This window comes from Mus pahari, chromosome X, assembly GCF_900095145.1.
Source record: "Mus pahari chromosome X, PAHARI_EIJ_v1.1, whole genome shotgun sequence".
Classification (NCBI taxonomy): domain Eukaryota; kingdom Metazoa; phylum Chordata; class Mammalia; order Rodentia; family Muridae; genus Mus; species Mus pahari.
In genome coordinates, this window is record NC_034613.1 from 33,089,831 (window position 1) to 33,114,127 (window position 24,297).

General features: G+C 34.8%; 1 protein-coding gene across 2 annotated transcripts in view; it reads right to left on the minus strand.

Moving 5' to 3' along the window:
* Thoc2 (THO complex 2) overlaps positions 1–24,297 on the minus strand; it is a 114,539-nt gene that overhangs the window by 62,038 nt on the left and 28,204 nt on the right. For both annotated transcript variants that reach the window (XM_021188685.1, XM_029534030.1), the window contains exons 4-12: positions 24,092–24,143; positions 18,573–18,643; positions 17,452–17,573; positions 16,628–16,761; positions 8,232–8,398; positions 4,018–4,110; positions 2,690–2,845; positions 1,999–2,171; positions 673–868 (exon numbers count right to left, since the gene is read on the minus strand). In XM_021188685.1, the coding sequence (XP_021044344.1) occupies positions 673–868; positions 1,999–2,171; positions 2,690–2,845; positions 4,018–4,110; positions 8,232–8,398; positions 16,628–16,761; positions 17,452–17,573; positions 18,573–18,643; positions 24,092–24,143 (1,164 nt within the window). The remainder of the gene's footprint in view (positions 1–672; positions 869–1,998; positions 2,172–2,689; positions 2,846–4,017; positions 4,111–8,231; positions 8,399–16,627; positions 16,762–17,451; positions 17,574–18,572; positions 18,644–24,091; positions 24,144–24,297) is intronic.

Here is a 24,297-nt window from a genome sequence, read left to right on the forward strand (position 1 = left end):
TGTCACGCAATTAATTTCAATAAAAACTTTACTTAAAAATGAGCTGGAGTCAGGCGGTGGTGGCACATGTCTTTAATCCCAGCACTTGGGAGGCAGAGGCAGGGGGATTTCTGAGTTCGAGGCCTGCCTGGTCTACAAAGTGAGTTCCAGGACAGCCAGGGCTATACAGAGAAACCCTGTCTCGAAAAAACAAAACAAAACAAAGAGCTAGAAACATAGCTCCAGAGTAGAGCACATACTTAAAACACACAATGCCCCAAGCTCAATCCTTATCCCCCAAAATAAGTAAAGAATATAATAATAGGCCCTGCGCTGTTTGAAGTTGGAAAGCATCCGAACATTTAATAATAATGACTCAAAACTGCATGAAAGAAAATCCATAGAAGACAGGTAAGGGGAAAGAAGAGTAAGTACAAGTGCAAGTTCCAATGGAAATCAAGCAAAGAGTTTCCCAAGGGAGGTACTTGAATCATAGATCTAGATCTGGGGTTTTAACACATACACATAATCACCACTGGGACACAATGGGCTTTCCATAAACTGAGTTTACTCAACACAACTTTCCTTAACTTATGTTTACTTTTGTTTGTTTCTAGAAATACTCAGGAAAACATATTCACAACATTTCATTTCAAATTTTAATTTTCTACTAGGAAGAAAAACCTTACTGACCTCCTTCATAAATGACTTGCCTATGCGCACGACTTTTGCAAATAAAATGGGATCATGTGAGAGGTGAGGACCAAGGTAACAGAACATATTGAATACATCCCTCCTCAAATCTTCAAAGCTCTCTACTTGCTTCGGTGCTCTCTTGTTTTGCAAAGCACTAACCGGTGAGCCCTTAGCACCTTTAGGAACACCAACTCTATTTAAAAAAAAAAAAGCAAGATTTAGAAATCTATGATAGATATATAGATATATAGATATATAGTCTCCAATATAAGACACAATCATTTTCTTGTTTATATTTGCTTTAACTATTCTAATCATCACTCACTTTATTATAGTAAATAATCCTCAGCTGGCAAAACGCAAAAATAAATTCAGTAAGCATGAAAGCATAACTCAAAAAGACAATGGTTCAAACTAGCAGCATAAATAAAGGAACTCTTGGTATAGATCTCAAGTAACATTTAATATGAGTTTAAGTTAAGCTTGACCAGCACAGAGACTGTGGTTATAGGAATGGAGAATATGGCATGGACATCAGATGTATGACAAGATGAAATCAAACATGTCTCAATCTAGGATCTACTGTTTTCCTATACTGAGGAATCAATAGCAGGCAAGCTAACCATCCAAGTTGTCCTAGTAGAAAGGACAGCATGCCCAGAGGTTTCTCATGTAGAGTAGGGGGTCTTACTTTAAGTCTCAGGGCTCTATCTTTGAGAAGAGGCCTGCACTGTTTACACCCCAGGTTGCAATGAAAGCAGCAGCTACACACAAGAAGGTTGTAGCTTTTGAAGCAGGCTCTAATCTATGAAGCTCAAGCCAGAGCTGCTGCTAATACTGCTTCTAAGCACTCTACAAATAGGCTGATGTCAACAGGACTAGTTGACACATTCAGGATAAAAGGAATTGTACTAGTAATTTCCCCCAAACAGCAGCCTATCAGAAAGGTAATGTCTTCAGTCAGAACCATTAAGATTAAAATAGAAAAATGTTTCCCTAAGGCTAATTTTTAAAAGGGAAACTTTCTGCCTCCTAAGAAGAAAGGCAAAATCAGAAGAAAGGTATTTTCACTCTCAATAATGCAAACAGGCTCCAGAAACTTAACCTGGAGTTTTCATATTTTGCAGCACACATTCTAGAAGACTGGGAAATTAGGTCAGAAGTTATGAACACATGGATGACATACCCTGTGAACAGTTCTTATGTTTCGAAAAAATATAGTAACAGATACTAGATTTAAAAGATATAAAAGATAGTAATACAAAAGTCTTTTTAGTAACCTGAAACTATTTGTATCTTAATGCTTAGTACAGAATAACAAACCTTCGGTAGAGAGGCTCAACAGTGATGTGAATGAGCTTGCAAATAGCAAGAGCTATTAGTTTATGTGAAGCTGCATAGTACGGAGGCATCTGATCCATGATGTTCTGTGCATGATGCCAATCACCAACTTTTAACAAAGCTTCCAACAAACCAAGTTTTTGGTTGTCAGGTGGCTAAAAATGAACAAACATGACAATGATATTTGGAAGACAGATATTTCTCTTTAAAACTTGACCTAAATATCATAATAATGTACATCAAAAAAAAGTTGGGAAACTTAACAGTAATTGCCTGAATTTTCAGTGACTTGGAAAAAAATATGATCTTTTGGGTGTTTTTTTCTTGTTTTGTTTATAAATTTGAAATTAAGTTGGACTTAATGCTATACCATGCAAGAGACACTAGAATTCATTCATCTTTGAGAATCCCTTTAGGATTAAAAAAAATAGTATATAAAAAGAAAAAATAAAAATCAGTATTTTGTGATTTTTTCTTTTATTTTGAAATTTATAAGAAAAAAAAGAGTTTTCTTTGTGAAGGTACCATTCATATTAAAGTCCAAATGAGTAATGCCCAAATCAAATTGTACATAATCAAAATTAAGAGAACATACTCCATAAGGTGATTAACCATGAGAAATTAAATGTCATGATTCTAAACAACGTAAGTCTTATCGGCCTGAGGGATGTACCTTCTCTACTTTCTCATCATCTTTGTCCTTTTCTTTGTCTCGTTCATCAAGTTTTTCAGAAGACAGAACAACCATTGTGAGTTTTCTTACAATTTGCTTAGCTTCCACAATTTCTCGTTTGTATTCATCCATAATACAATTATCAGCAGGAAGGAGCTAAAAATAGATCATTAAAATTCACAAGTTAATACAAGAAGCTTGTACACATAAAAAGCAGACTATTGTTCAATTAGTACATCTATAAATAAGAAGTCTAGTTTATTCATATATATGAATTCTTTCCAATTAGTTTGCCTTATTGTCCAATAATTTTAAAGGGTGAATAACTGAGTTTTACATACAGTTTAAAGTGACATAGCAACAAATATTTTATATCCTTAGTATTTTAAAGGTCTAAATTCATACTACAGAGTTGTTTACCACTGAATTTATAAATATACCTAAAATATATACCTACTCTATTGCAAACACCAGGAGCAGGGGTTCTCTGCAGTAGAGCAAAGTTTGCCCAGCAGACTAAACCCCATATTTGACCTCCAATACCACCAAAATATAAAGTACATATTTTGCCTGTAAAAGCCAAACTTCAAACTAAACAAAGTACTGCATATATGTCAAAAGGATAGATTTGAATGTTCCAATTTTCAATTACAAAAACTATTAATAACTTGGTATCTCATAAATCACAAACTAGTTTCTAGATCAGTATCAATTCCATTGTTGAGGGTTGATTATCTCAGATCTAGCTATCTTGTACATGTGGAGGATTTTTACTATAAGCATTTCAGAATAATAAACCTGACACAAACAAAAGCACAGCCAAAAAGATTTTTAAGTGACTTAGGCACTACTGTGAGCTACAATAGGAATGTTTTAACCCCTATAAAATGCACTATCTATTTCAATAGCTATGGCTAATATAAACAACCAGTAAACATTAGAGGTAAAATCTTAAAATACTGTACTGCAATGATTACCTAGAAGTTTCTAGACAATCCCCTATTTCCTACAAGTTACATATAAAAATAAAAAAGCCTAAAATGACATTGTTTAGGGCTTGACCTTTCTTCCTGCACTAAGCACTGGTAATGGCTATATATCCAATCTTGAAACCTATAAGGGTGACTGAGAGGAATTTACCTTCCTTTGCTGATCGAAGAAGAAAATCTACTATATTTTTGACTTAGACAAAACAATAATGTATAATGGCTTCAAAACAATAATACCTAGAAGTCTAGAACCAACACTGAGGTGCTATATAATTGCCTACCCCTCTTCCTTACCCCTGGGATGCATAAGAAATACTCTTAACAAAGAACTTGACTTACATGCACATAAAGATCGTCTAGATCAATGAGATTAAATTGCAGAAGGACTGCTGCAACTCTGTATAAAGATGATGGCGTCTCACCACTTGGTTCCTAAAAGAAGAAGAATTCCTTAAGGTATAGAGTAAAATTAAAATCTTATCTTTTGTCTACCATTCATCAATAAAATTAAGTAATACATTTCAATATTCTTCATTATAAAATCAAACATCTGAACAGTGGGGCAAAGCCTTTTGCCAGCATCCCAAAACATCTTCAGATAAGTACAAGAAAACAGTTTTGAGACTAAGCATCTTTTACAATGCATAAGAATATTCAATTTGCATCCCCTTAATTTCTTTTTGTTGCTATATTGTTCTAGCTAGCACTTCAAGTACTATATTGAATAGATATGGGGAGAGTGGGCATTCTTGTCCCTGATTTCAGTGGGATTGCTTCAAGTATGTCTCCATTTAATTTGATATTGGCTAGTGGTTTGCAGTAAATTGCTTTTATTATGTTTAGCTATGGGCCTTGAGTGCCTAATCTCTCCAATACTTTTAACTGCAAGGGGTGTTGTATATTGTCAAATGCTTTTTCTGCATCTAAGGAGATGATCATGTGATTTATTTGAGTTTGTTTATATAGTGGATTATATCTACTATATAAACTATGAAAATATATGAAAATGTAAATGGATTTTCATATATTAAACCAACCTTGCATCCCTGGGATGACATCCTGAGTTTTGCAGGCAAATGGATGGAACTAGAAAATATCATCCTGAGTGAGGTAACTCAGACCCAAAAAGACATGCATGGTATATACTCACTAATAAGTGGATATTAGAGGGGGGAAAAAAAGGTAGAGAATTCCCACAACACTGAAATAAACCGTCTGTAGGTACAGGCAGCCACCCTTGGTATGTGGAATAGAACCATAACCAAACTACTTTGTGTTGTTTAAAGAAGACACTGTTTTGTTGTATTTTTTAACACTAGATAAGTCTTTAACTTAGCAACAGTTTCTTGATTCTAAACATTTGCACATAAATGGTTATTTTGTATTAAAGTATTTTCAATAAAAACAAATACTAGTCCAAGTTTGATACCAAAACAAAGCTTACTGGACTTATTGATAATCTGTCCTGAGATACATGACTTGAATGTACTAAAACCATATTCACTAGTCTCATAACCTCAATTTAGATAACTGATGTCAAAATTTTCACATCATTGTCCATCACTATAGCTATAATCAAATACCATGGCATATGATCACAAGGTATTCTGCAATTCAAGATATTTGTGGTCTAAATTCTAAATATATGGCCTATGTTGGAGAGTATTCCAGGTATATAAAGAAGAATACATTGGTATTGTTGGGTGGAGCTTTCCACATGTGCGTATTAGACCCAATTCACTTTAATGTTTTGTTGTATTTTGAGAGAAGGTCTCAATATGTGGCCCATATTAGTAAGACTGGAACTCATATTTTTGCATCATCCTCCCAAGTACTTGGATTACCAGTGAAACTCATCATTTCTAACATGTCTAGTTAATTTGATCATTGATAAGATCAGGTTACACAAAAGGTGAATAATTATCACAGAATAAATTTCCTATCAGTCTAGTCTATTGGCAATAGCTGGTTAAAGAGCAAATATACAAAAGCTTATTTAACTTCTAATCTCTTCTGAGATTCCTGAATAGAATACATTATGACCACTTGCACTGTTCCCTTAATCCTATTCTAAACAGTTCATCTCAAGAACTTTCATATTCTCAGGTTAAACATAAACTGTTCCCTCTTCTTCATAAATTTAGAGGCTATGCTGCTTAGCTGTTTTGTGTTTATAACTATTATAAACTATATTTAAAAAACATTAGATGGACTGTCAGTCTTACAGGCCATTTATCATCATTTCATAACAACTTCTGACCTGAATTCTACCCTATCTGCTGTTCATATGGGCACCAGAGCTTTCTCCCACATGCAAATATAATACCTACTTCTATATTGTTATTTTCAAATTATTTGTACCTTTGAATATTGTTTTCTTTTACCTAACATAATACTGGATCATGTTTTTGTTATTTTGTTTATGTTTTGTTTTGAGTATACTCTACCAAAACCTGACTTTTAATTAGAGAGATCAATTTTATAGTTAAAAGAATTAATATTAAGGACAGACTTTCTGGGCATTTTGCTATGTGATTTTTGCTCCTCATTCCCTGTAGCTTCTTTGGTCTGTGTGCCATGTGGATTTCTTTCTTGTCCTTTTCTGTTTCTTAGTAAGTATTTCAGCATTACAATTAATATTTTAGACTTAGGAAAAAGTTACTTTGATTTAATTAACAGCTTAGCTCCAATAGAATACAACTGTCTTGTACCTATGCACTTGTGTCCTTCCCCTCTAAGTGGTTTTGTCATATTTGAGTTATAAAAAGGAGTTAGCATTTTCAGGTAGTGGTTGGAGAGAACAGAAGCATTAGGGAAGAGACATATACATGCTGCCTACACGTTCCTAAGAGCCTATGCCCATGGCTACATCTCCTAAATAAGACTTAGTTTACACAGCTTTCCTTACTTTCCCTCACATGACCACAAATTATTTAAAATCTCTGACAATTCTTCTCTTTCTTTCAGCAGCCATAAGACTACACTCTCACAATAACTAGATAACTTTGCAAGAGTAAAAAAGAAATATTGTCACACAGAGCAATATAGAGGTATTTCTTACAAGAACAAGTTGTTTCTAACATTTAAGTATTTCTTAAACATAAAAAAATCCAAAAATATATATTAAATATATATTTTAAAATATCTAAAAAAAGTATTATTCAAATATTATAAAATAGTCCCAGATATACACTGGTTATATCACGAACTGTATGTTCATGTAAAACTACTTTTTTTGTTTTGTTTTGTTTTTTATTTATCTTTATTAGATATTTTCTTTATTTGCATTTCAAATGCTATTCTGAAAGTTCCCTATACCCTCCTCCCGCCCTGCTCCCCTATGCACCCACTCCCACTTCTTGGCCCTGGCATTCCCCTGTACTGGGGCATATAAAGTTTGCAAGACCAAGGGGGCCTCTCTTCCCAACAATGGCCGATTAGGCCATCTTCAGCTACATATGCAGCTAGAGACTCGAGCTCTGGGGGTACTGGTTAGTTCATATTGTTGTTCCACCTATAGGGTTGCAGCCCCCTTCAGTTCCTTGGGTACTTTCTCTAGCTCCTCCATTGGGGACCCTGTGTTCCATCCAATAGCTGACTGTGAGCTACTTTTAATTCTAAAACTAACAATTAACTTAATGTTACTCAGAATGTCATCAATCTTCACTGTGACCTGATCTGAAAGTATTAATCTTGGACCAAGTTAAATTTTCTCTACCTTTCCATTTCAGCCATTGGTTTCTTAATGCCTTTAAAACCTGATAAGACACTTTGACCTACTTCCCTATAATAAGAATGGGGTCTCAGGATTCTGGTAGGAAAATGAGAAGCAGCTGTGGCTAATGTTCTAATAAAAGCTTAATACTACCAGAAATGACTTTTCAGTAGTTAGGCATCTCCACCAAATCTTTTAGAAAATAAAGTAGCAATAACATGACAGACTGAAAGAGAACCACAGAAATAGGGTATCTTCAGCTGCTCCTGCAAACCCGCCCCTCGGTGTTGCAATGTTGCCATCAGATACAGAGAGAGGTGGTTGAGGCCTTACTGTATGCTCCCAGCACGTAATTTCCAGACATCCCCAAAACATTCTGATGCCCTTCATATGTACAATCAAATCCTAAAATAACATGCACTCAAAGGTCTATGGCAATCTAATATGCATCTCTCCATCTAGAAACAATTTTCTACCACTCCTTTCTCATGTTACCAAACAGGCAAGTAACAACCAGCTATTCCTCCAATCAGTTATATATTCCCACACCACCAATCTTTAGTCTCGCAGTTTATTTCTGCAGAGAAAATGTTCAACACGTCCCTATTCCTCCAAGTATTACTATAAGGAAAAATTGAATTCTGCTTTCCTCTAGGTTGTCTCATCAAATCATTTATACTGTTAACATAGCGTTCGTCACAAAATATCATTAACTTTTCATTTCTCTATCTCATCAAATGAAACTAGCAAATAATACAACACAAATTAAAAATAAAACAAACTATATATACAAAATTATGACACTGATCTACAAACACACATATATATACATTTTTACCTGGTAAAACTTGAATTTGAATCCAAGAATATGACACAGTGTTTGTGGTTCACACATACTCATGTAAGATTCTAATAAAGATATAAAGAAGTCATCATGTTCTGGCCTGCATTCAAACACTTCTAAAATGACATCCAAAACTCTATTAGGATCCAGATTAAAGCATCCTGGAACAGAAGAGTTACATATAAGTTCAAAAAAAATTACATCATCTCTGGTAAAGTCATCAACAATGATAATATATGGCAAGATAAAAATATTTTAACTTATTTTCAAAGTTTATATCCCCTCCTTCAGAGGAAAATCTTCTCAAGAACATTTTTTAAAGCTACATACTTTATAGATGAAAATAGAAATAAGCAAAGAAAGAAGGTACCTTTAGTATCTGTAATAGTTTAAAGAAGTCACACTGAAGGGCTGAAACATTTTAACTTTAGATTTCTATATAATAGTAAAACTCTAAACAATCAGCAAGCTTCAATATTCAAAGTTTTTTTTTTCCAAATGATTGCTGTGGTGGAACTAAGGCACTCTTGTGTTTAAGTATCCTGAAATGCTTTTGTTTATCCTAGCTCTCAACTAAAAGAAAAATTAAGCAAGCAAGAAATAGAGATGGAGAGAGGGAGAAGGAGAGAGAGGGGAAGAAGGAGAAAGAGAGGGAGAGAGGGAGAGAGGAAGAGAGGGAGAGAGGGAGAGGGGGAGAGGGGGAGAGGGAGAGAAGGGGAGAGGGGGAGAGAGAGATCTTTATGCCTTTGGAGAAAGAGAAAATCATTCTGGAATAGAACATGTGGAAAAGCAAGTAACAGACCTGAAATAGCCATGAACTTATTCTTCCATTTAACGTGTGCATAGCTATCCAATGCACTAAATGCCATGACCTTGGAATACACAATTAAGACACTACCTCTTCTATCCTTAAAGAGAGTTCATGCCTTTCATTAAAGAAATTGTATTGAAAGTAACTGTAGTTTATCCAAAGATGGACAGACAGTATACAATGACTGTTGTAAAAATGAAGCCAAACTTATTTTTTTAAGATTTATTTATTCATTTATATATATATATATATATATATATATATATATATATATATATATATATGAATGTACTGTCACTGTCTTCAGGTATACCATAAGAGGGCATCAAATCCCATTACAGATAGTAATGAGCTGGGAATTAAACTCAGGACCTCTAGAAGAGCAGTCAGTTGCCAGGCGGTGGTGGCGCAGGCCTTTAATCCCAGCACTTGAGAGGCAGAGGCAAGCAGATTTCTGAGTTCGAGACCAGCCACAAAGTGAGTTCCAGGACAGCCAGGGCTATACAGAGAAACCCTGTCTTGAAAAAACAAAAAAACAGAAACAAAAACAAATAAAAAACAAATAAAAATAGAAGAGCAGTCAGTCTTAACCACTGAGCCATCTCTCTAAAGCCCAAACTGAAATTCTTACCATGAAAATAACAAACCAAGGTAATATCATAATGAGTACTAGGAGAGGTGTCCATGTGTAAACAAGATTACAGATTCAATGATCATGTTGCTGGTAGGATAGACCTTAGAAAACAGAGGAAATTGTGTTTTTTAATTTAAAAATAACAACTAGGAAGAATTACTTTTTAAAAAGGTTAATAATAAGGCTATAGACACAGTTTAATAGAAACAGTGTCTAATTAGGATGCATTAAGGTCCTGAGTTCAACCTCTAGAAATGAAAACAAATGAAGGTACACACACATGCACACACCTCTTCAAAATACTGACAAAGAAAAACACAAGCTAAATAATCTATAGTAGATAATTTCTCAGAAATATTACTTATAAAAAGAAAAAAACATAATAAAGCACATCTTGAAACAAGAATCACTGGATCAAGATTCAGAAAATATACTTAAAAGTAGGATTATTCTGAAAAAAATTTAAAAGGTATGCTTGAGAACATTAATAAGTATCTTCTTTTGCATAGAAGGGGGTGGAAACTTCATATAGATAGTCGACTGCAGATGTCTCTCACTAGTCCAGCCTTGATATGTCGATTTTAACTAGTCTTCTTGCAACTTATTATGCCATGTTTAGTTGACACCATTGGGAAGCCTTCTCTTCTCAGAAGGGAAACAAATGGGCAGTGGATCTGGGAGAGAGTGAGGGCAGTATGGGGACTGGGAGGGAGCGGGGGTAGTATGGGGACTGGGAGGAGTGGGGGGGGGCTCCAGTTGGTATTTATTTTCTGAAATAATGGGTGGATGAATGGATAGATATGGGATGCATTGTGTGAAAAAATGAATGAATCAATCAATCAATCAATCAATTAATAAAAGAAGAAAAAAAACTGTGCCTAGGATAATGTTGCACACACCTTTAATCCTATCACTTGGGAGGCAGAGGCAGGTGGGTCTCTAAGTTCAAGGCCAGCCTGGTCTACAGAGCAAGTTCCAGGACAGCCAAGGCTACACAGAGAAACTAAAATATCAGTTTGACAGTTTGTGACTCAAGAGTGCAGTGACCCAGCATCATCTTCAGAATTTATCTTTTGCTTAAAACTGGGCTATACTGGGTGCCTGAAAATAGGGGTCCACAAGAATGGGAATGCAATTCTAGGTGCCACAGAACTAGAGCAATAAACAACCAAGGCAGGTGCCATTGTTTGGCTGCTTCTTTTTGTTCTGTTTTCTCTAATAGAAATATGTCAGTTAAACTACACCATAGAGTTAGCAGGTATCTGCAGAATATTCTAGCAAACAGATTCAGAATACACATTCTTATAAGCGATCAATGAACCCTACTAGAAATACAACATAAAACAAGTCTTCACACACACAAAAGAACTGAAAGTTCTTTTATCAGATCATAGTGGAAGGAAACAAGCACCTGATAGCAAAAGAAATTACACAAATCACAAATACTTGGAAAATGAACAATATACTCTACTCTTGTATAACTAAAATGAGCCACTGAAGAAATAAGTAAAAAAAGTCCAATAAAAATTTCAAAGTGAAAAGTAAAAGCACAACTTATCAGAAGCTATGAGATATACCTCAAACAGTTTTAAGAGAAAAGAGTATAACTAGATATTTTTATTTTTTAAATCAGTGAGCTTTCAAATAAATACCCTTATAATATACTCCCAATGCTGTAGGGAAAAAAAAAAAACAAGAACAAGAACAAGACAACCCCCAAACACAGTAGGTAGCAAAAAAAATACTAAAGATGGGGGCAGAAATTAATCAAGTGAGACTAAATAAATACAGAATCAATAAAACAAGAAAATAGGTGTTTTGAAATGAGTATGATTAACACCCTAATGAAACAAACCAAAGAAAGAAAAGGTCCAGATCTGTAAAATAGAAAGGAAAAGGAGAATTTTACAGCAAATTCCAGTAAAACTCAGATGAGCATTATGGAATACTCTCAAAACTTATATTTAACACTTGAAATTCTAAAAGAAAAATTCCTAAACACATAAGATATAAGATCCATCAAAATTAAATCAAGAAGCTAAAAACAATTTAAATAGATCCGTAACAGCAATGAGCAAGAAACAAAAAAGCACCTCCCAGAAAAGAAAAGCCACAACTGAAAAAAATGACTCCCAGACATTACCAATCATTTAAGGAAACGCTAATACCGATACTCCTGAAACTGTTCCACAAAACCTAAAGGGAAGAAAAGATATCAAACATCCTACAAAATCAACATTATCCTAATAGAAATACCAGATCAGAATACAACAACAAATGAAAAGAACAGATCAATTTCCCTGAAAAACATAGGTAGAAAATCTGTCCAAAAAGATACATGCAAACCAAATTCAAGAACACATTAGAGTAAGACCACACATGACCAGGCATAGTGATGCGCACCATTAATCCCAGCACACAGGAGGCAGAGGCAAGCCAATTTCTTTGACACTGAGGCTGGCCTGATCTACAGAGCAAGTAATAAGCAGCAAGAAGACATAGGAAGACTCTGTCTCACAACAAAAATTAATCATTATGATTAAATTTAATCATAGAAGCACAAAAGGTCTCAAGTACAAAGCAATCCTTAGCATAAAAAGTAATGCTGGTGATAACATAGTTCCTGATCTCAAATTACACTACAGAACCACATTGAAAAATACTGTATACACACAAATAAACTAGATGACCCAGAAATAAAACATGGCTAAGTAATTTTTGACAAGGTAGCCAGAAACATATATTGAAAAAGAAATAGCCTTTTCAACAACTAGTGCCTGGGAAACAGTATATCAATGTGGAGAAGTATGTAGACCCACATCTCTCTCCTCCAGAAAAATAATTCCAATGAATCAATAACTTTAACATAAGACCTGAAACATGAAATGCTACAGGAAAATACCTCACGATTTAGGCATAAACAAGGACTTTATGTAAAGGACTCCAATGGCACAGGAAATGATTCCTAGAATTGACAGATTAAATTACATGAAATTGAGAAGATTCTGCACAGCAAATTAAATGATCACCATAGTGAAAAGGCGGTCTACAGAACAGGGAATAGGGAGGGGAGGAAACTTTGCCAACTACATATCAAATGAGAGATTAGTAAAGTAGAATATGTAAGAACAACAACAATTAAAAAGACTCCAAAAAAAAAATCAAGAAGTTGAGGCAAGAGAATCAAGGTTTCAGGCAAGACTGAGTGATGTGCAAGACCCTGTCTCAAAGACAAAACAAAACAGAAACAAAAATGAAAGAAGAAATGTTGTTGAACACTAACTTAGATGAAACTATTACAATCATATTTTACTGTGTATATTTAAGATATTGAAACTAATGTTTGGGTTTTTTTTTTTTTAGGACAGACGGGTATATGTTGCTAATTTAGTTCAGAAAAACAAGCCCACCTCTATTTTTCTTTGATTTTTAAAATATGCATTGTATCTGCCACCTTGATTTAAAATTCCCTTGAAATTCCCTTGAATCCTATGTATTAGTAGTCTACTAATCATTTTTCATCCCTACTTAGTAAGTTGTTCAGATTTGCTGTCACACTTTAGATAGAAATCATCACCACATAATCCTAGCAACTCTGCTTCTGTACTTACATACTAATACACAACACAGGCTAAACAGTTACATGTACTTTCATCTGCCAGAATCTTAAAGGGTGATAAGTGAGGATTTCTCCAAATCAGTGCATCTGAATACAACTGTACCCAGCCTGCAAACCTTCCAACTAGGTATCAGTTTCTCACAATGGCTAATGAACATCAGAGCTAATATAGTTTTATATGAAGTATTGCCTCTCCAGATTGCACATTAAGAGACAATAGTGGAAATGAACATGAAGAAACCTATTCAAAGATGTCATAAAAATCAGGATGCTGTAAAACATTTTGGTCAGACCTAAATGGAGTTGTAATCATAGTGTACACAATTAATTTGAATGTTGAAAAACATTAAATGAAATTAAATTCTTAACCTCAATTTCGACATAAAAAGTTCCTTTCTCAAGCAACCGGAGGAACAAAAGGTTACCTAGCCAAAAAAGAAACACTGAGTCAGGGAATTAAGCTTTCTAAATCTTTCCATGTCAGAAAAGAGAGACTAAAAATCGCCACAGACACTATAAATGGGCAGAATATTCATTAATTTTCCATTTAGTTACTTATTTAGCACCAACCAAACCCTAAGAATTGGGAACTAAACAAAGCAAATAAAAAACATTGTCCTCAGGCTGGTGAGATGGCTCAGCGGGTAAGAGTACCCGACTGCTCTTCCAAAGGTGCAGAGTTCAAATCCCAGCAACCACATGGTGGCTCACAACCATCCTTAACAAGACCTGACTCCCTTTTCTGGAGTGTCTGAAGACAGCTACAGTGTACTTACACATAATAAATAAATAAATCTTAAAAAAAAGAAGAAGAAGAAATAAAAGTCTATTGACATTTAAAAAACAAAAAACATTGTCCTCACAGAGCTGATGGTAAAGACATAAAAAAAACTCAGTGTCTAAGTTTGTTCCAAGACCGCCTTAAAGATGCCAAAATCAACAGATGCTACAGTCTCTTATATAAAATGGAACAAGATGTGCATATAATTGATATATATGATCTTACATACTTCATATCACAAAGATTAGTTATAACTAATACAACATAAATACTCATAACAGATTCTTTCATGAATATTTTCAATCTTGTAGAAACAGAATCAACTATTCTCAATATAGCATTAAGTGTTAACAAGAAAAATAACCCGAGAAAACTAAGGAGTGCTGAAAGTGATAGCCAGGAAAGCCTTAAGAAGATGCTATCTGAGTCTATCTGGTCTACCACACTTTACAGGATGCCAGATGGGTTAAAATAAATGCAGACCAAGAAATCAAGTTGTTTTAATTATAGATTATCCACGGGGATCATGAGCCTAAAGTGAAGATACCATCACGTTGGTCAACAGAGATAATAACCTTTTCTAGGAGATAATAATAACCTTTTCTAGGAGAACAAAGTTGAAGGAGAGAGGAGTATACAATTTCCAGTTACAGAAAAGCATATCTTTAAGGAAAGTTTTTGTGATGCTCCTGAAATAACAAAGGCATAAAAAGGTAAGAATCCAGAAAGGAATTTTAAAAAAAGAAAAGAAAAAGAGGAAAAGGAAATGTGCACATAAAAGGAGGTAAAATGAAAGCAAATGCTTGGAGGCTCTCCATAACATGAGATCTTAAGAGCAAGGGAACACTATCTTAAGTAAGGACATGACACAAAACAAGGAAGAAAAAACAGTACAGTATGGCAGTACTGACAAGCTTCACAAGCCAGATAAAAGAGGGTAAAAACCTGCAGGAAAAATGCACAGCCTGTCCTGGAAAGAAAAGAAATATGTACTAGAGGAGTTTTAAAAACAGGTCACTGACATAGTCAAGGCCATAGAAGACAGCAAGATTCCTTCAGGGCTAGAGGCTCACTCACCTGATGTTCAATCACCATAGGACAAAAGTACAAAAGAAACTAGATCAACTACCAAAACCTGACTTCAAAGAAAAAGGTAAATTTAAACTGAATGCAGCCTTAGGTTGTGCACTTGGGAGTCACCAAATGCCAAGCCAAAGAAAAAGGAAGACTGAGGTAAACACAGCTTTATTTGAATAATCCTTATTCCCTTCTCCTAATGCTTTGTGTAAGCATTCAAATAAAGTAACCAGGAAGGGGATATCATTTGAGATATAAACGAATGGAATGATTAAGAAAGAAAAACAACAACAACAAGCAGTTGAGGGTAAATGGCAGCTACATTATAACCAATGAAGTAGGAAATAACATTCCTCCTGGAAATCACAAAAACTATGATTTTACACAACTCCAAAATATTCCCTCAATAGAACACTACCTACTAAACAATACCAGGAAGTCTTGCCAATCTTAGAAAACCAGGCTTGCTAGCAACCACATGATGGCTCACAACCATCCGTAATGAGATGGGATGCCTTCTTCTGATGTGTCTGAAGACAGCTACAGTGTACTTACATATAATAAATAAATAAATCTTTAAAAAGAAAAAGAAAGAAAGAAAACCAGGCTTGCCCTATTCATTCCTGTCTATGTCAGCTACTCTCTTCAAATGCTCAAGACAAAAGTAATGTGACAGAAACGCTATTTTAAAACTAAAGAGAGGGCTGGTGAGATGGCTCAGTGGTTAAGAGCACTGACTGCTCTTCTGGAGGTCTGGAGTTCAAATCCCAGCAACCACATGGTGGCTCACAACCATATGTCATGAGATCAGATGCCCTCTTCTGGTGTGTCTGAAGACAGCTACAGTGTACTTACAAGTAATAAATAAATACATCTTTAAAAAAAAACTAAAGAGAATATTTTTTCTGCTATATTTTTCAACTTTTGCTACTTTCAGAAATAAAGGTAAAATGTTATCAAACTGTATTTATAAAATCAAGTTCAAAAAAACTATACATCAAGTTTCTGTAAACATTTTTTTCCAATTTTTTATTAGGTATTTACTTCAGTTACATTTCAAATGCTATCCCGAAAGTCCACTATACCCTCCCTCAACCTGCTCCCCTACCCAACCACTCCCACTTCTTGGCCCTGGTGTTCCTGGGGCTTCTACCGTCTATAAAAATGTCTGAGATATAGTTAAAATTTACATACAGAAGAATTAGAGAGAACATTAGAACAATCATACAAGTAACAATGACAAAACTATTTTTCTTAAAGATCATGATAAATTTTATAAATACTTATAAAATACTCAAATTAAAAGTTATATAATCCCAAGTGTGGAGTTCTTTGTTTTGTTTCCTGTTGTCCACAAACTCACTAAACAACTGAGGGTGATTCATTTTTTCTTTATGGATATCCTCTAAAAGTTAAAAATAAAGCTTGTCTTAATAACACATACTATATAGACACAGGTATCACTTACCGATTAAAGATTTGATATTTTCTAATATTAAATCACTAGTAATATTTCCAGATAAATCTTGCCCCAGTTCAGCAATAAGCTTGGCATAACCTTCATTTTCTTCTCTTAATAAATTGAATTTTTGCTGCTTATAACTGAAATCAGAAATATCATTAAAGGGATTAAAATTAATTTCAATTATCAAGCTTGCACAAGGTAGTATACTCTCACTGAATATCACTAACTTAAAACAATCATGAGAATGGCTATTAGTTTAACCTTTTGTGTATCTATTAGTATAAAAAGCATTATTAGTTAACAAGAACACATACAAACATACCAATATTTCCACCATTATGAATATGCTCTGAATATAGCTATGGTTATAAAACACTTAATATATGTCTGGAGATGCAGACAAGTAGTTTAAACACACTTGCTGTTCTTCCAGAGGACTCAAGTTCAGTTCCCAGCATTTATATACTTCCCTGTAACCCTAGCTCCAGGGAGAATCCAACACCTCTGATCTCTGAAGTCATCTTCACATTACCACACCCCACACTCAAGCACTCACATACACTCATGTGCACATGATCACACACACATCATTTAAAATAAGTCTTCTTAAAAAGAATGTTATCTCAAACTCAAACATGGACAAAGTTAAAGTTAACACAAGGATAGCTCATTGAAAACTCAATTTAAGTGTTCTAAAAAACAAAAAAAAAGCTAACCACAAACAACAACAAAAATAGCCTTCAAGGAGCCTTTAGAAACTGTTACTATTTAAAATGAGAAATAGACATTCAGCTACTTGATCTGTAACATAAGCCACATATACTTACAAGAGTTTTGTCTTGATTTTAACTGACTTTTGGTTGAACTGCTGTGACTGTTTGATAAGCCCTAATGATTCCAAAGTTTCTGGATCCAATCGTTCCTTCAAAACTGTGTCTGAAACTAAATACTGCATTAAAAAATATTAAAGACCATTTATTTTTTAGCATTCCAACTATGTATACACACTCTTAAATATATTCAAAATAATCTTTCCTATGTAAGAATATAAAATTGTGTCTCTTTATAAGCCTAGAATTTCAATTCAACAAAATGACCCTCCAAATACTGAAAAGTAAATTACATAGCTCTTTCAAAAATTACTTTAAAATTACATGTTTGCTATACACAGCTTAGAGTAAAACTACAGATTAAATTTCCTTACATTGAGCCTATCTTAACTCAATTTTCACTTAACACAGTACTTCAGCATTCTACATTTTCTACAATAAAGCAAACTGTAATATAACAAAGGCAAGGACATTCTTCTACATCCTAGGAATGGTATTTTTCCTTGGCTCTTATTTTATGAACATGAAGTGGCTTACTAGACAACTGTGACTTCTATTTTTGTGGCGAAGGGTTGTTGCTGTTTGTTTAAAGACAGTGTCTCATGTATCCCAGGCTGTCTTTGAACTCATTGTAGATAAGAATGATCTTGAACTTCTGATCCTGTCTCCACTTCCAAAGTCCTGAGGCTACAAGCAAGTGTCACCATGCAGGGTTTAGAACCCAGGGTTTTGTGCATGCAAGGCAAGCACTTTATCAACTAAACCATATCCACATCATTTTATCCTTAACAAATAAAGTTTACAAAAAAATCAGTTTAAGAACAACCTACAGTAAATTCTACTTACTTCATAGTTGCTTAAAATTTCTATATTAGGAACTGACTGGGTCAGAAATATCACTAATGGTTTTTATAGATATAGATTAAATAATTTAAAATTATGATTATTTTATAGAAATTGCATACCTAATTTCACAAAACATTCCATTTCAAGATCTAAATCTCACCTTGTCAAGAAGTCAAATGAATGTCAGTATCATCCTTCATTTAAGATTATCAACTATGATTATTCTTACTTAATGGAAAATTGAGAAGGGGAAAATAGATTTTAAAACTTACCAAACATGCTAATACCAATTGTGTAAAATAGTCTCTCTTGCTTTTTTCTTCTAAACAATTTGTCTCAATATCTAGAATGGGAAGAAAAGAGATACAAATTTCATTTTTCTATACTCTCCCCTACTACTAAAAGATTCATCTTCTTTAAAACTTAGTTGAAACTGCCTCTTTTTGTGTCAGGTATGGTAGTACACACCTGTCAGTAATCTCAGCACCCAGGAGCAGGGGGCATACAGCTCAGAAGCTAAAGCCCAACCTAGTCTACAGTATGAGCTCCAGGTCAGACCAGGAACAAAGAAATACCTTGTCTCAAAAATAAATATAATTGATCAAAAATAACTCTTACTGAATCTGGAAAAAATATAAACTGTAATAATATATCTTTCATACACTCATAAAACCTTAGTTTCTCTTAATACTGATGACTGACCCTGTAACCTATAGCATGCATCCATAAATAAGTTTGTATCACAAAAAACACTAAAAACAAAATTTCAGAAATAAAACTACTATTTTCAAAAAGGAAAAATTCTAACAAAGTTTAAATGTGCCAAAATAAAGACTCATTCCATAATGGCCAAGTTGAACTGGAAAACAAGAAAAAATCTCTTCCACGTTAGTTGGGTTTTGTGGTACACAAATGTAATCACAGCCCTCAGAAGGCTGAAGCAGAAGGATCATGAGTTCAAGACCAGCCTGGACTAAATAGGAAGATGCTGTATTTTAACAACAGCAAAAAGGGCCATTTTGGTGGTTGGTTGTTTTGGCTCCCTTTTTGAGTGGGTATATATGTGCACTGTGCATACTCGGGAGTGTGGTGTTAGCATTGTCGTGTATGGAGGCCAGAGGATGATCGATGTCGAGTGTCTTCCTCAATTGTTCTCCACTTTATTGAGGCAGAGTCTCTCTCACTGAACTCAAAGCTTGCCAATTTAGCTAACATAACTAGCCAGCTTGCCAAAGATATCCTGTCTGTCTCTCACACAGGCTATCAACCAGTGACCCCTTTTTAAGACAAAGTCAGCCGGGCGTGGTGGCGCATGCCTTTAATCCCAGCACTTGGGAGGCAGAGGCAGGTGGATTTCTGAGTTCGAGGCCAGCCTGGTCTACAAAGTGAGTTCCAGGACAGCCAGAGCTATACAGAGAAACCCTGTCTCGAAAAACAAAAAACAAACAAACAAACAAAAAAAAGACAAAGTCTTACTACATAATACAGATGGCCTCAAACTCAAAGATCCACCTGCCTCTACCTCCCTAGTGCTGGGACTAGAGCTGTATGTGTACAACCACATGGCCCTTACCCTGCTTTCTTGTGGGTGCTGGGGATTCAAACTCTGATCCTCATGCCTTAGCAAAGGCTTTATCCACTAAATCAGCTTCTCAGTCTTTGGGGGGAGGTTGTTGTTGTTGTTGGGGAGGGTGGTTGTTGTTGTTTTTAACAAGAAGGTCTCATTATGTAGCACAGGCTTGTCTTCAACCTGCTATGAACTTCAGGCTGACCTTTAAATCAACAGCAATTCTCTTTTCTCGGTTTCCCCAGGGCTGGCACAAAAAATGTTTCCTAACCTTAAGAGTCACTTATCAATGAAGTTGAGAAGTCTAATGTCACCAAGTCTATGAAAAGTCAGTATTAAAAGGTATATTTAAAATCCTATTTTGACTAATTCTAGTCACTAAATAAAAATACTCAACATTGGCATTTTATTCCTACTGAAGTGTGTAAAATTACAGACTTCCCATAGTTTTAAAAAATTATTCAGAAAACTTATCCAAGCTTAGATCTGAGGTGTGGAAAAAATAAAACAATTAATGCAAAATGCCAAACATCAAACATCAAAATTTTCAAATAAGCTAGAGGTTGACTTCAGATTGCTGCTTTAACTGATTTTTTTTCCCTATGAGACAGGGTCTCTTGCAGCCAAATCACTAAATAGCCAAGATGACCTTAAATTTCTGATACTCTTGCTTCTACTTACCAAGTGCTTAGAATTATTTTTTTTTTTTGGTTTATCAAGGCAGGGATTCTCTGTGTAGCCCTGGCTGTCCTGGAACTCACTCTGTAGACCAGGCTGGTCTCGAACTCAGAAATTCGCCTGCCTCTGCCTCCCGAGTGCTGGGACTAAAGGCATGCGCCACTACTGCCCAGCTTTTATTGTTTTTGTTTTTTTAGAAGTATTTATAAAGTCAACTGGTAATTCGGACTGTACAATAAATATCATCAGTCTTATTGAAGTAATAACTAGTACCTCTAAGTAAATCTTCCAAAATAACGCAGCTTTACCATAGTTTTACTTAGTTAACCTGTCTCAACACACAGCTTAGTAGTTATCCCAATTATACTTCCTCTATTTTCATTATTATTTTTCTTCTAACTCAAAACAGCATTCAAATAAATGTTTCATCATACCTCATGTTCCGTATCCTCAATTAGCACTTAGTACGTTCTTTTTTAATTTCCCCTATTATTTTCTAAAAAGCCCTCAGCTTCCTCCTCCTCCTGTCTTCTATATCATAAACCAACTGGCCCACCTCCAAGGTCTCATCAGTGCATCGTGTTACTTCAGAATCAGCCTCTCAAGTTACTCAGGCTCCCTCACCCTCATGTGATTAGTGTTTTTAAAAGGTGTCTTAACCTGAAAAGTATAGGAATATATTGTCTCATTACTCTTAACACACTAAAAAGACAACTTGATATAATAAAAAGATCATGGGCTCTGGAGACAAAGGGACTGAAGTTCAAAGGCTGCCTTACTAGCTGCATTGCCTTGAAAGAAAAATAACCCTCTCACTAAACCTCATTTTGCCTATCTGCATGCCTACCATACAGTTGTTATAAGACTAAGATATAAGATGTTATACGATGAAAAGCTTTAACATGATACCTAAAATATGAAAGGTGTTCCAAAAATAGCACCTATGCCATAATATTATTAGTATCATCATCATTATTACACATAACTCTCATTCTTATTAAAGATTAATTTTATGTGCATGAGTTTTAACTGTGTGTATGTATATGTACATATACACAGTTAAGCATGGTACCTATGGAGGTAAGATCCTCTACAATTGGACCTAAGGATGAGGAGCTGCCATGTGGGTGCTGGGAACTAAATCTCTGTTCTCTGAGCTACTAACTACTAAGCCATCTTCCCAGCCAGCTAGATCACATTCTTTTTTGCGTTTTAGGATTTATTTCTTTATTATGTCTACAGTGTTCTGTCTGCAGGTGTGCCTGCACATCAGAAGAGGGTATCAGATCTCATTATAGATGATTGCAAGCCACCATCTGGTTGCTGGAAATTTGAACTTAGACCTCTGGAAGAGCAGCCTCTACTCTTTTATGGTCTAGGCCATATCTAGAGCCCTAGATCACATTCTTAATCCTAATTTCTCTACTTGTTCTGGAGTCATCTTTGTATCATTTTTTTTTCCTGCCTAGAGTGAGTATGTACGAGGGGGCAGAGGAAGGATATTCTTATCCAAGTACGGGATTCTAATCATGCCTGTAAAAATGGGTTGAGTAGTATGGAATAAATTTCTCCCAAAGTAACCATATATCACCATCATGAATCCATGTTACAGTAAAATGCAATGACCTGTAAAAAGAGTCACTTGTCTAAAAAAAGAAGGAAAGCTATTATTTTAATAAAAATAAGTCAATTTAAGAAAAACTACTAGATTTGAAGAATCGAAGAGAGTGAAAAGGCTAGTAACTGATGAGTACTAAAAGCCAACACTACTGAGGACAACATCTTTCAAAAATAGCTCCTAGAAATTAGTTTACTAAATATAAAATTTGTGGAAAAAGACAACTGTGTTTACATTGGAATTTGTTTTGTATTAAATATTTGTTAGTATCATTTTCAAATATTAAGTATCTTTTTTCATTTTGTATAAACCAATCAATAAAATACAGTGAAGATGTACTTTATCATTCAAACCAGGACAGTTTGGTGTAAAAGATTATTACTGATTTTATTTATCTATTAATTTTATTTATCTATTAATGATTTTGCCAGGAGGGGAAAAAATAAGACACATGGCAGACTGACTCATTAGCGATCTGTCTTTCACATTTATCACTCACTCAAATATATTTTAACCTGTTCCTAAAATTGCCACTGTTCTGAAACTTGAAACATTCTCAAAAACCAAAGGAATTCATATTAGCTAAGAACAAACTCTAAATACCCAGTGAGCCATTTAATTAACTCACCAAATCCTGGGAATTAAAGAGTAATAAGGAACAAAATACTCATGAAAGGATATAGGTACAGAGTCAAAATTTAGAGCTAAGATGAAAGGATGGACTATCCAGAGACTACCCCATTCGGGAGTCCATCCCATCATCAGCCACCAAACCTAGATACTAATGCTCATGCCAGCAAGATTCTGCTGAAGGGATCCTGATACTGCGGACTCTTGTGAGGCTATGCCAGTGCCTGGCAAACACCGAAGTGGATGCTCACAGCCAGNTATTGGATGGAACACAGGGTCCCCAATGGAGGAGCTAGAGAAAGTACCCAAGGAGCTGAAGGGGGCTGCAACCCTGTAGGTGGAACAACAATATGAACTAACCAGTACCCCCTGAGCTCGTGTCTCTAGCTGCATATGTAGCAGAAGATGGCCTAATCAGCCATCACTGGGAAGAGAGGCCCCTTGGTCTTGTAAACTTTATATGACCCAGCACAGGGCAAGGCCTGGGCCAAGTAGTGGGAGTGGATGGGTAGGGGAGCAGAGGTGGGGGGAGGGGTATAGGAAACTTTTGGGATAGCATTTGAAATGTAAATAAAGAAAATAATAATAAAAAAAAAAGAGTAATAAACTAAAGTAACTCCAACTTGGCAAACCCTTAGAACATAAGGCTTGCTTTAAAGGTAATATATGTTTAGCAATGTTATCTGTTTGGACTCAAAATTACAGAAAGAACAAAACTGATGGGGAAGCCATGCTCAGTTATTTAATCAATAGCTAAAATTAGACAAATTTTCAAAACATATTATTTGTGAATCCATGTTTTCCTCAGAGACACTACCTTTAATTGGAAATTGAAGAATTATTCCTTTTTGAGAAAAAAGTCTTAAATGAATTCTGGATAAATACAACACAAATTTTTTACCCTCAAAACAAATGTACTTTTAATGACTTTGACTAATTTTACTCATTTTAAAATTAAGACTCAAATGGGAACAACAGCTAAGAACGTTTGAGATTCAGAGAAATCTCATTGAATGACATGATGTAGTTACTATAATTGCAGAAATTTTTTTACTTGAAATTAGTCCATTTAGCTCAAACTTACATAAATATACATTATCAAACAATCAAAAAATTATACTGTAAAATTAAATCATAAAATTTATAAAGTAATTATATTTGACTTACAAAACTATATTCTGCGTAAAGCTAAAAATGATTGAAGATTTGCAGAAAATCTGCACGTTTGTAAAAAAAAAAGCCTTTAACATGATCTTATCACAAAATTGTTACATGCAAAATAAACACTTCCTACCTACCTAATATGCAGAACACATCAGCAAGGATAGAAGGCATATCCTCACGGAATTCCTATAATAAAAGATTTACAATCAGTTCCTGAATAGCACAGAAAAAGTGTTATTATTTCAAAACAATTCTCATCAATCAACTAGAAGTCAACTAAACTCCAGCATCTCTACCTTAGAATTCTCCAAGGTAAGGTTCATAAATATATGAACATCGG